Source organism: Lissotriton vulgaris, chromosome 9 (assembly GCF_964263255.1).
Source record: "Lissotriton vulgaris chromosome 9, aLisVul1.2, whole genome shotgun sequence".
NCBI classification, from domain to species: Eukaryota; Metazoa; Chordata; class Amphibia; order Caudata; family Salamandridae; genus Lissotriton; species Lissotriton vulgaris.
Genome location: NC_141697.1, coordinates 486,964,904 through 486,977,991, shown reverse-complemented (window position 1 = coordinate 486,977,991; position 13,088 = coordinate 486,964,904). Strand labels below are relative to the sequence as shown.

At 48.3% G+C, this 13,088-nt stretch overlaps 1 protein-coding gene across 2 annotated transcripts in view; it reads left to right on the top strand.

Moving 5' to 3' along the window:
* SYT16 (synaptotagmin 16) overlaps positions 1-13,088 on the top strand; it is a 352,243-nt gene that overhangs the window by 195,347 nt on the left and 143,808 nt on the right. The window contains exon 4 of one of the 2 annotated variants that reach the window (XM_086937942.1): positions 7,448-7,660. The exons of the other annotated variant lie outside the window; for it this stretch is intronic. Coding sequence (XP_086794068.1) covers positions 7,448-7,660 — 213 coding nt within the window. The remainder of the gene's footprint in view (positions 1-7,447; positions 7,661-13,088) is intronic. 2 annotated transcript variants of the gene reach the window in all.

The window sequence follows — 13,088 nt, the reverse complement described above, 5'->3', positions numbered from 1 at the left end:
ACCCCTTTCACTCGACGCCATCTTAAGGTCGTCTGAGTTTGTGTGCGAGGTATCCGTAAGAAGGACAGCGTGGACTCCCCCCTTCCCCACACTCTCTTCCGCCGGAGCGGATATCCGGCCCCCGGGAAATTCGTGGGAGGGGCATATAGCCGTCTCCCCCTGGGAGGGGCCTATGGCCGTCTCCCCCTAGGCGACCCATCCGTAGTGGGTGCCGCCCCCCATGGGAGGGGCCAATGGCCGCCTCCACCCGGGCGCTCCCATCCATAATGGGTGGCGCCCCCCCTAGGGACCTTGAAATCACTGCTCACTGATCATGACCTTACCGCCACAGGCCAGATAGTTGACCGTTTATCTGGCCCCCCCACACCTCCTACAGGTCATGTCTCCTCAAACCCACTAGCCAAGCTACGAAGTCTCCTATCAGTAAGTCATTCCCAGTCCTGGACAGATGCACCCCATCATTCAAATAACAGTGATCGCCCCTGACACACCCATGCGAAATGCTTTGGAGATGAGCTGAGCGAAACAGTTTCTCTATTTTGTTGTTGACCCTCTTTACCGAGTGGTTCAACGCTGTCATAGACAAACCCCCCCCGCCATATTCTCCTGGGAATCATATGGGACCAGGCAATTGTACATCCCGGGAGCCTTTTGGCTAACCAGCTTACTACAGACAGTATGTACTCAACTAACACCCGTCTTCCCAGTCTCACCAAGTCATTGCCCCCCACGTGCACTATGACTACAGATGGCGGTGACCTGTGCCGCCCTAAGAGTTCCTCCACAAAATTTTGCAATCGGTCAATACAGAGGCCGCCCATCCCATGGAAGGTCACTCTGAACTCAAATTCCTCAGATGTGTGGATCGCATCACCTGCTTTGAATATGTCCCCGGCACGCCTCACCTATGAGTGGCCCACGACCCAGACCACTCGATCTCCATTCGATGATCCCTTCCCGCTGGTCAGCTGATGCTGGGCCGATCCCAATTTCCGCCCCGCGTCACAGGCTCGCAAAACTGTAATCCAAACAAAAGACAACAAGCGTGAGTGCATTTTCATCAGTCTTTTACAACATGTGCAGTCGCACATATCTCTTGAAACAATTCAAGGACCAACGGCCTAATTGTTTCACCTCGTCCGCCTGCAGACCCCGAGCCGTAGCTTCCGTAGCGGCCCCTATTCTAAACGAATGGGTCCCAAAATCACACGGGTTCAAGCCCGCTGCTGCAATCGTAATTGCCAGCACCCTCTGAAATTGAAATCTTGTCAAAGGGGTGCCGTCCATATGTCTAAGTAGGGCCCCCCCCATGTTGTCAACCTCTGTTTCAGGTAGGCCTCCACATGCCTCACTGGACAACCGGGATTCCCCGGAGCGCGCTGCAACACTACACTATTCCCCATGGCCTCCTGGTCCGTTTTTGACCTGGCTATCGAGATCAGCAGAGAATCCCCCCTTACTTGGACGTGATCCCTGCGTAGACCTCCTTCCACATCTTTCCTATTCCCTGCCACAAGTTCACTCACCCGCAGGGCCCCATAGAATGCCAATGCGAAAGCTGCTCGGGATAGTATTACCTCGCTGGGCGAGGAGCATGTCTCATCCAGTTTTGCCAGTAAGGTGGTCAATTTATCAAACCCAATCGGGTGCCTGTTATCCTGTCTGCGACCCTCCAGGCGCCGCCAGCCGTGGAGAGCCTTCCTGACTAAGAAGGAGTCCGTCGGGTCCCTTATCCCGTGGAGCTGTGCCATAAATGATATGGCGGCCTTATACCTGTTGGTGGTTGCCGCCGACCGGCCTTCCTTATGAAGAGCCACCAAAAATTGGAGCAAGGACTCATCCCGCCCCCATCTATGCTCCCCTACCGGCCCCAGAAAGGCGCAGTACGAACGGAACGCCCCTTCATAAGCTTTCCTCGTCCTTGGCGCTAAACTGGCTGCCACGAGGTTTTGTAGTCCGGGGCACCGATCTGCCATAGTGCTTCGGGAAAGGTGCCGCCACTAGCTCCGCTGTGGGTAGATAGTCCCTGAAAGCCTGCATTTTTGAACGAGAGAGTGCATCAGCTGCATTATTTAGTACACCCGGCACATGTTTTGCCCTGAACTGTACGTTCAATCTCATGCATCGCAATACAATCTCTTTCAACAGTCGTAAGATCCATTTGCAGCATGCTACCTGCTGATTAATGCACTCGACCACTGTCATGTTATCTGACCAAAACACCACTGAGCGGTCCCTAAAGTCTTCTGGCCATGCCACCAGAGCCACCCAGATGGGGAATAATTCCAAGAAACCAATGTTACCTGTTAGGCCGCTTGTTCGCCACCACGCCGGCCATGTTTGTGCCGACCACCGGTTTCCAAAGATTGCGCCAAACCCCACGCTCCCCGCCGAGTCGGTCCATAAGCTGAGTTCCACCGATGAGGCTGGGGGTTTGCTCCATACCACTCGACCGTTAAAGTCCGCCAGGAATGCCAGCCAAATGAGCATGTCCTGGCGAACCTCTGCCGACAGTCTAGTGCGGTGGTGTCCTTCCTTAAGGCCCACCATAGATTGCGCTATGGATCGAGAGAAAGGGCGAGCCATCGGTATCACTCTCAATGCAAAGTTCAGCTGACCCACTGTCTGTTGTAACTGGTGCAGGGTCACTTTCTCAGTTCGGAGACATTGTAACAGGGAAGCCCTAAACTTGGCAACCTTTTCCAACGGCAAACGGCAACACCCCTCTTCCGAGTCTAGTTCGATACCCAGAAACTCGATTGAGGTAGCCGGCCCTACCGTCTTACCTGGTGCCAACGGAACCCCAAAACCCGCATGAGCACGCAGAAGTCCTGCAATGCCTGCGCGCAGTCCCGAGTGCCCGGTGGGCCAAGAAAGAGGAAATCATCCAGATAATGCATCACATGTTTGTGCCCTGTGGCCTTCATGAACACCCACTCCAAAAACAAGCTAAACATTTCAAAATAAGCACATGAAATCGAACACCCCATAGGCATGCACATATCCATGTAATATTTCCCCTGAAACGTGAAACCCAGCAGGCGCTGGTCTTGAGGATGTACTGGGAGCAATCTGAATGCAGATTCAATGTCTGATTTAGCCAACAATAACCCAGGGCCCAGGCGATTCAACATTACCACAGCGTCATCGAACGATGCATACTTCACTGAGCATACCTCGGGGTCAATCGCCTCATTCACTGAAGCCCCCCTCGGGGCCGACAGATTGTGAATGAGCCTATACTCCCCCGGGTCCTTCTTCGGGACCACTCCCAATGGGGAACATACAAAATCAGCCACTGGTGGATCGCCATATGGCCCTGCCACCCGCCCCATGCTAACCTCTTTTGCGATCTTTTTGGTGGCAACTGTCGGGTTGTGTTGAATCGACAACTGATTTCTACAGGAAGAGCTTCCACGAAAATTGCCCGCCAGGATCCTGAAGCCATATGAGAAGCCATTCCTCTGAGTCCCGGCGGACGCATGATCAGGGTTTTCGTTTAGCCAGGGGGTCAAAGCTAAGATATCTATGGGCGAAGATGTTTGCTTCCGAGGCACCACATCAATCCTGCTTGGGACCCCCTTTTCCTCCTGTGCCATTGGACTTTGATCGGCAACTGGGTTCCGGGTGTGAGGAATTCCCACAGCCCGCGCACGCATGCCGGAACCTACACTTTCCATGGGGCCTGCTACAAGTTCCTTTGTTAAAGCCCCAACACACCCCTCGCTTGCTTCCGTTCCCGCCCAACCTAGGTTGGGACTCCCCCCCAGAGCTCGCCCAAAAGGGCTGTGACTGCCTCTGAGGGAATACCCCAGAGCCGCTCGCGCTGGCCCCTGAAGCACTCGCCGGTCCTGGCAAGAGCTGCGCATGCCAGGACACTGTATCTAAACAATCCCATGTCAAGGCCGCATTGAATTCCTTCACTTTTCTAAATGCAATATCATAGCCTTTCCATTCATCACCCCCATACTTCGCATGGAAACTCGTTATTCTACTCTGATAACATGCCAGGTCAGTCAACACCTCTGGTATTCGTTCTCTGACAATCGCTACAAAGATAGAAAAGGCTCTGATCCAGTTCATCATCGTCTCATCGACCCTGAATTCTGCCATCTTGGCCCGCCATACACTGGGGTGCCACAAATCTTTTTGGGTCTTTGCATACTCTAATTCACAATGATCAGTCAACAGTGAAAACATGTTAATATACTTATTTGCCCACACCATCTCTTTCGTAGCCATGGGAACATGTTGAGCTAAACTTTCCCGCCTTGAGGGTACTGCACCCTCCCCCACCATCAGTAACGATCCCTTACCGGCTTCTGCCGCGCTTCCAGCCGAATCCGTTGTTTTCTCCTGGTTGTCCGCCGCGACCACCTTCGCAACCTGCAAGGGAATAGAATGTACATTCGCCGTCCCGGCATCCCTTGCCTGCCGCAACTGCTCGATAGTTATTCTGGCTTCTTCAGCCGGGTCTCCCGCAGCCGCTGATCCCCCTGCTCCCTTCTTTAGCCATGGTAACACCGCTGCTAACTAAAGCGCTAATTCCGGGGGCATCTGGTCATCCCCCAGTGGCGTGATAACCACGGGGATAGGCAACCCCCCATCCGGTCCCGGTACCGGGCTGGCCGCTGGCGCGACTGGAATCGGTGGAGTTTCTACTGGGACTGGGGCCTCGCTGGGACCCGCCTTCCCCTTCCTCTTCTTACCCTTATCCCCTGGGGTGACGTTCGGCAAGGCTGGTCCTATGACCCTCTTAGGTCGTCCCGAGGGGGCATTCTGGGCCTCCACCTGTTTCCTGATGGCCGCTAAGCCGCGATCTAGCCGGTCAACTTTACCCAACTTTCGGTCCATCACCGCCACTTGGTTCACCAGCGTCCGCAGCATCCTTTCCATCTCGGAGCTCTTTCCGGATTTCTTGCCAGGCATGTCTGTGATCGATCCGTCCGACCTGATTTACGAAGGTGACTCGATCTCCAACCACGCCTTGATAACTGAAAGAGAAAGACAAAGATTACAAGTTCTCAAAAAAGTGCAGCTTGTTCCCTTGAGGGCTCAGGAGCGACGAGTGGTGCAGCCTTCAGAGCACAGGAACAAGAGGAAGCTTCGTTGGATTCCCGCACTATTTATCCAGCTGCGGGAGGGCGGGGCCCCGCCTCAAGCACGCCCATCAGTGCACGGACTTCCTGGCGGGTGCTTAGGACAACCTCTTTTGAGCGGGAGGAGCGTGTTCCGGCCACGCCGCTTCGGGCATACCAGCCGGGACACGCCCCCCGCCCACAATGGTTTCCCGGGGGATCGGGGCACCCATCCATACATTCGGGGGGACCGAGTGGTCTCCCCTTTCCATTCTCCTTGCTTTTTTCTCATTTTTATTGCTTTCCCCTTGTTTTTACACCCCATTTTTTGAGTGCCTTCTCTTTGCTTTTCCCTAGTTTTGACTGCTTTCCTCTTGGTTTTTCCCTTTTCTTGTGTGCCTTTTCCTTGTTTTCCCTTCTCTTTCATTGCTTTCTCCTTGTCATGTCCCCCATTTTTTGAGTGCCTTCTCCTTACTCTCCTTTATTTTTCATTGCTTTCTCATTGTTTTTTCCCACGTGTTTTAAGTGCCTTCTCCTTGCTTTCCCCTTGCTTCAATGCTTTCTCCATGTTTTTTCCTCATGGCTGCTCCTGCCTGCCACTTTTTCCTGCCTCTACCTGGCCCCGTCCACCACCTCCAGCACCCCTCCCTCCTCCCAGGACCTACTTAATGGAAATATAGGGCCACATGTATGACCATTTTCTTTTGCGACTCGCAATTTGCAAATTTAACTGAGTCGCAAAATGAAATGTACTAATGTGTCTCAGACACATTTTGCGATTCCTAATGTGGTGGCAAATGACCTGCCTCATCAATATTGATGAGGTAGGTCGCAATTTGCAACCCATTGGGAATGGGCAATAACACAGGGATGGTGACCTGCTGGTGACAGCAGACTCCCATGTCTGTGTTTGCTTTTTAAATAAATCAACTTTTTTTATTGCAGCCTGTTTTCATTAAAGGATAACAGGATGCATCTCAAGTCTTTCAATTACATTTTTTAAGAGTAGACCGTGGTCTGTGGGACAACTGCCTGCTGTTAAAAAATGTTTTCGCTACCAATCTCAAAGGGTAAGGGGTGGCTTACCACCTACTTGAAGTGAGAGGTAAACTGCAATTGTTTTGCGTCCGCATTACGGTCACAAAACAATTGTACATGTCTTTGCAACCCGTTATTAGGAAAGGACGCCCTTGGCACGCCCTTTCCTAATTTTGCCTCGCAAACTCTATTTTTTGAGTCAGTACTAGGTTACCGACTTGCAAAATATTGTTGATACATTCTACAGCACTTAGCGATTGCACACGGCCCGATTCTCCATTTGCAACCTCTAAAAACGGTTGTACATGTGCCCCATAGTTCGAAGAGTGAAAGGCAAAACTTCAGCTAGGAAATTCCATTGCGAGAGGGAAGCAAGAGGTAAGGTTGGACCTTATATGCACACAACATGTTTAATATGGCAACCTAGATCTTAAGAAAATAGTGCACAGTAAGTGAAGGGAAGAAGGAGACTTGTGAAAGACTCAATTTTATGAAAATAATATTTCCCTGAGATAGAAGGGATAATAACTCCAGAACTTTCCAAGTGATTTCTAGGTGACTAGTGCCCTGCGATCAAATGTGTCAAAGTACAGAGAAGGATCAAAGGTTGCATGTAGTCAATTAGTCAGTGGTAGCCACTGTTGATGATGCAAAGGTCACCCTTCACACCTACATCAATGTCTGAATCCTATGGGGAAAATTTAAATCTCTATGCGATGGGACATGCAGATTGCAATTCTGTGTCGTATAATGAGTATTGAACTCCACAGTTATCAATTTTGCATGCTTAAAATATCATAAAAAACGTCTGGGAAAAATGTAAAACGTGGAATTTTGTTCAATAAAAAGTTAAAAACTACTAGGAACAGGAGGTATGTTACAGTCTCGTGGGGAATTAGTATTTACCAAGTACAGAAAATACCACCTCTATTCCACACAAACCTCAGCATTGAAGCTTAAATGATAACCTCTAGAAAATTTATTTGGTAGTTTCTGTTTGGAGATTTTGTGTGCTATCTGTACAAATCAGGTAAACATTTGGCACAGTTCTGTTTATTATTACCCTGCAAAGACACAGCTCTATCCACAGGTTGTAAGGGTCTTCAACATTCTAACAGCATAAAGACATTTTCTCCTTTAATAGGAAATTAGTAGGATCTGATCATTTGAGTCTACCCTTCATCTTGATTTTGGCGTTCATATAAAACATAAGAAACAACCTCTCCACAGAAGGGCTCTTTAGACATGACCTTAATGTTGCATGCATGAAGGTGTGTCCACCCAGTTGAGCGTCCGAAGTTGTCATGAGCCTATATTCTGTTTTCTCCCAGTGAACAGTTTTGGGGAGGATGAGGATCTCACCACATCTTCCGACAGTGATGAGGAGGTGATAAAACAGTTTGAGATCTCGGTATCTCGCTCACAGAGTTTCCGGTCAGCAGTGTCCGAGAAAGCAACTCAGGCTGGTTCCGAGCGTAAGCAGAAATTCAGCCGCTTACTGTCCAACCACGAGGAGGGCAGTACAGAAGCCTCAGAGTGTGAAGGTATTCTCAGCATGGCAGAGGAGATATTTGCATTGAGTCTGCAGCATCATCACATGACTTTACAGTTGCACTCTTAGAACTTTTGTTTGAAAGCATTTGTTCTGTTCTGCTATTATTCATTGCATGGCAAAGCTCTTTAAACTGCATTGCTTGAAAATGTAGCTGTACCTCAAATGTTGGTTGAGTTTTTTTTGTCTTCATGAACCAGTTTCCTTACGCATACTGCAATACAGTACCAAGTGACACAATTTGCTATGTTGGGTACTACCAGTACATAATATTTGAAATAAGTACGATAAATGAGCTTGACACATCGAAAAGCTAAATTCTTGTTGTTTAATTGTTTCTTATAAATTAACACATTTTCTATTTTTCCAGCGGATAATCCTGTTATAAATTTCATATTAAAATGCAACAATGTTAGTACTTTCTGTATTTGCCAGGATCCCTCATTTAACGGAGTCCCACACTTCCAGGCCAGTCTCCCATCAGAGTGAGGGTGAGCTGTGTTAGGGAAACAGACAACAGTGATAACTTTTTGAACATAGCAAACAGTATGATGGTGGTCGTGATGCCATATACTTACAGGAGACCAACATCACCAAGTGGCAACAAAGCACTACAGGGGTGGTTCCTCCTAAACGGGGGAAACGTCCTGCCTGCTGTGAGCGCAGCAGGCAAACACAAATAAATAAAATAGCATGGCAATGGCATGTTACTTTGCCCTCGCCTCAGGATTTGGTAGGGGGCAGGGATGAACACTTAGGGGCCCATTACGATGTCAGGCGGATTGCCTCCGCCAGGCTGGCGGTGGCCACCGCCGGCCTGGCGGAGGCAATCCACCCGACACCGTATCCCGAATTCCTCCCCGCCATATTAGTATGGCGGGGGGACCGCCACGGAAAAGGCAGGCTCTCTTTGCTTTGGGGGCCCCCTGCTGGCCCCCCTGGTGAAAGCCGAGGTGGTGGGTGCAAAGGGGGGTACCTGTGGTACCCCCTAGCATTTGCATACACCAAGCAGCAGGCACCGCGCGGTGCCTGCCGCTTCGTGTATGCAAATGCGTGCATTCATTTTTAAGATTTTGGCGGGCAGTGCAGTGAGCACCGCCCTCCACAATGTTAAATATGAGGGATGCGCCCGCCACTGTGGCGGGCGCATTGCCCGCCCACCGTCCTAATGACCCCCTTAGATTGCAGAATGACTGCTGTTCTTTTCAGTGCACATGTCAATATTTTTTATTGTTTTAATATATAACAAACAAGGAGTGTATATACACCACGACAATATATCAGCAAATCATTATCCAAACGTTACAATGCAATTACATTACCAATTCAACCCTACCTTCTTCCCTCCCCTCTTATAATGGGTCTTTTCTGCAGGAGTCTAACTTTGGAGGTATTATCTTAGGGCACTCCCAAAATATATCATTCCCCCGATCTGCCCCCATTCCCTTCCTCGTGTGTTACTTCCAGCAAGCTATCAGGTATTAACCCATATAATCCTCTGGATCCCCTGGGCCCCCTTTAGACCACTTTTTCAACAATTTTACAGCGTGTTATGCCCTCTTCCCAATTCTGGACAAATGACGCTATGTAACATCCCCATTTCTTTGCTATGTCTCTTTTGGCTACCATAAATCCCATATTCACTAAGGTCTTCCTCATACCTCGTGACGGTCCAAGGGTTTCCACACGCCCAATAAGACCCTTCTGTGTAATAGTTCAAGGGCCCCCCTACTGCCCCCGAGAAAGAGATTTGGTCACTCGTTCCCAGAATGGTTGCACTGCAGGGCAATGCCACCAAGTATGAATAAAAGTACCCTCGGTGCCACACTTCAAATATACAAGGGAGTTGTTGTTCTTCCCAATTTTATGGAGCAATGTTCAGGTGTAATATGTTCTGTGTAACACTTTGAGTTGAGTTATGTTAAAGCTAGCGTTGATGGCCCATTCTGCTAAGAAATTCAACGTGTCTTGCCAGTCATCATCATCAATTTCTCCCAGGTAATGCTCCCAGCTATTTTTTAGGTGCCTCAGCGGTACCTGAGAATTCTGCATCAGTGTCAATTATATAAATGCATGCGGTAACTGCCCATCTAATTGTCATCTCTCCATTAGGGATTCCTCCTGAGTTTCCTCATCAGGGTCTATGCTGCGGATCAGGGCATGTCTAAGCTTAAGCCACTGTGTGGACGGCATTCGGTAATCCTTTTGGAGATGTTCAAAGGGAACAACCCCACCCATTAGCATCTCATACCTCAGCCAGTGTACTGAGGCCCATTTGCTCCCACCCTGAGAAGCCATGAAGAAAAACCTCCTGCCTCAGTCTAGTGCAATCCCAGAGAGGCATACATGGTGTGAGTCTCTTGTCCCACTTCATCTCTCTGAGGAGGCTGTTCCATGTGTTCAGCACCATAATTGTAGCCAGACAAGCTCGCTTATGTAGACTGCCACCATATAGCATATGCTATGATCTCCCATTCCCCATCTGTCTGCCCGCACAGCCAGAACTTCTCTTTCTGAATACACTCAGTCATTTACTACTGCAACCTGCACTGCCCCATAATATTTCTGCAGGTTTGGTAATGCAATACCTCCATCATATTTCGCTTGTTGCAGAATCTGTAGTGAAATACAGGGTTGTCCCTCCACCCAGAGCAGCGTCCTCGGTAAGTTGTCTTTGCTTGCGAAAAGTGTATTTGGCAATTTACACGGGCAATTCTAGTCTACGTACAGCAACCTGGGAAGGGCGACCATTTTGAACATAGCAGCTTTGCTCATTAGCGACAATAGCAGAGTACTCCAATGTTTGACGTCCCTTTCTAATATTTAAAGCAGTGGTTCAAGATTAGATTGAGCATGGGAATCTGCATCTCTAGTGATCCATATTCCCAGATACTTAAAACTATGGAGTTCCACCTGCACTTGTAAAGGCATCGGACCTATTAATCTCCATCCCCCCCATGGGAAACAGGAGTGACTTTTCCCAATTAATAGCACAGCCTGGGAGCTCTCCAAATATTTGGAATATTTCACTAACTTGGGCAAGTGATTCATCTATGCGGGTCAGGCAAAGTAGGATGTGGTCCGCATATAGTGATTTACTTTCTTCCCATCCCGAGGTTCCGGTCATGAGGTTTGCCAGTGGCTCTGTTGCAAGGGCAAAGAGCATCGGGAAGAGAGGACATCCCTGTCTCCTTCCCATACCAATAGGGAAACCTTCAGACACGCAGACATTAATCTTTATTCTGGCACAAGGGTTCTGGTACAGCAGTCTAATCCATTTTATGTAACAGTGCCCAAATCCCATTCTTTCAAGGAGCAGAAACAAATAAGGCCATTCGACTGAACCAAATGCCTTAATGGCATCCAGGGATAGCACTGCCCAGTGTTCACCCCAGTATCTGCTTGTGCTATAACATTATGGAGGCGACATATGTTAAGCCTGGTAGAGCGGCAAGGCATAGAAACTGTCTGGTCAACATGGACCTGATCAGTCACTACCGTATTAAGCCTGTTAGCCAGTACTTTTTCCAGAATTGTGGTGTCCGCATTAAGCAGCGAAACTGGCCTATATGAATTACAGAGTTGAGCTTGCTTCCCTTCATTGGGTATGAGCATGATGATAGCCATTCGCAAATCTTCTGGCATGGACCTTTGCTGGAAAGCATCCTGAAACATCAAGAGTGTCGGCTTTACCACCCTACCTGCCATTTTACCGAAGAATTCTACGGGTACTCCGCTGGGACTTGGAACCTTCCCAGACTGCATCTGGGTCAACGCCTCTGCTATTTCCATCTCTAAGAGGTTTGCTTCCAGCCTCTCTCTCTGTTCCAGGGTCAGGGTCCTGACTGGGCAGTCTCTCACAAATCCCTTTATCTCATCCATCAAACCCCCAGCCCTGGGTGTGTCAAAAGCAGCCATATACGTCGCAAAGGCTTCCGTGATCTGTCTACTGGCCCTAATTACCCATCCAGGTTTCAGCTGCAGCTCCCTAACATGCATGAGTTCCCTTTCCCTGCTGCCTATTCAGGCCAACAGTTTACCTGCTTTGTCTCCGGCCTCATAAATACAGTTTTACTTGACCAATATGGACGTTTTTACTTCATGGAGTGCAACTTCCATGTATTTTATGCGCTTAATTTCTAGCTTCTGAACCAGGGATGCAGTCGGGTGGGAGACACATTGTTTCTCAAGGTCCCCAATCTCCTGCCCTAGTTGTTGTAGGCACTGTACTCATACCTCCTGTCCCTTACTTCACCCTCAATCAACAACCCCTAAGTGTTGCTTGTATGCCTCCCACCCTACACTACATTTAATCAATGGGGGGTTTTGTCCTACGGGTCCTGGCTGGACAACATACAATATATCAAAAGAGGAAATGCCAGGACTCGAATTCAGATCACAGCAGCTTATTTATTCAGCTGATGTGTGCCCTCTTTGAGTTACTTCAAGAAGGTATTTGTGCAGACTTTTCAAAAACAATTTTTTCAATACATATTTACATTTTATGATGCTTCAGAAGATTAAACATTTCTTTTCACTGAGGAAACAATAAGAAAATTTCAAAACATGACAAAACAATTTTTTAAGACAAAATGAAATAGCAAAACGTTCAAATGCGATTACAATTTCAATCCGGTTGGCAATAAGTCATATACACCTAGACTGATGTTGTTACAAATGATTTTTACTTATGAATTGGCATAATGGGCAACCCGGCTTTAGTTGCGGCGCCCTGTGATTGTCACCCCTTAACATTTGGGTTCATTCGACTTTCAGACAGCCGTATAGCCGACGCGTTTCCAAACCCTTCCTTTTCCAGTGGGGTTCTTCTTCAGGGCTGAGCTGTATGCCTACGGTGTGAAATTGGGGGACATTTCAGTATCTCCTATTCTCTACTATTTAACATCTTTAATGTAAAGGAAAAACCTTTTAGGGATTTTGTACCTTTTACAACGTTGTTGGAAGCTGGAATATTCAGGCACGGGACATCAAGTTATCCATATTTTGTCACCATTACCTGAGTGGAATTAAAGGATGGTGGTTTTTTTGGGGTTCCAACTTTATCATACTCATCAACACATGTTAACTGTTTTTGGCTACCCTGTCACTTACTTCTTTTGTTCCTGATCCCTCGTAGAGGTGAAATGGCCGTTTGTGGGAATCTACTTAAGGTTCCGCGGTGTTGGGGTTCTGTTTAAATATGAAATACAGATTGAATTTACCGCCTACTCATTGCAGCGAATATGCCATTGTTATACGCGCTGTTGTGCAACCGTGCTTACTTGTTATTTTGACGCCACAAGCTGACCCCGGCACTGCTGTACTTTGCGTTGGTCAAAGCGTTTTCGTGGACACGGTTAACTATTCTGTAAACAAATGTAAATTGCCGACCATTACTCGACATTCATTCCGCTTCGGTT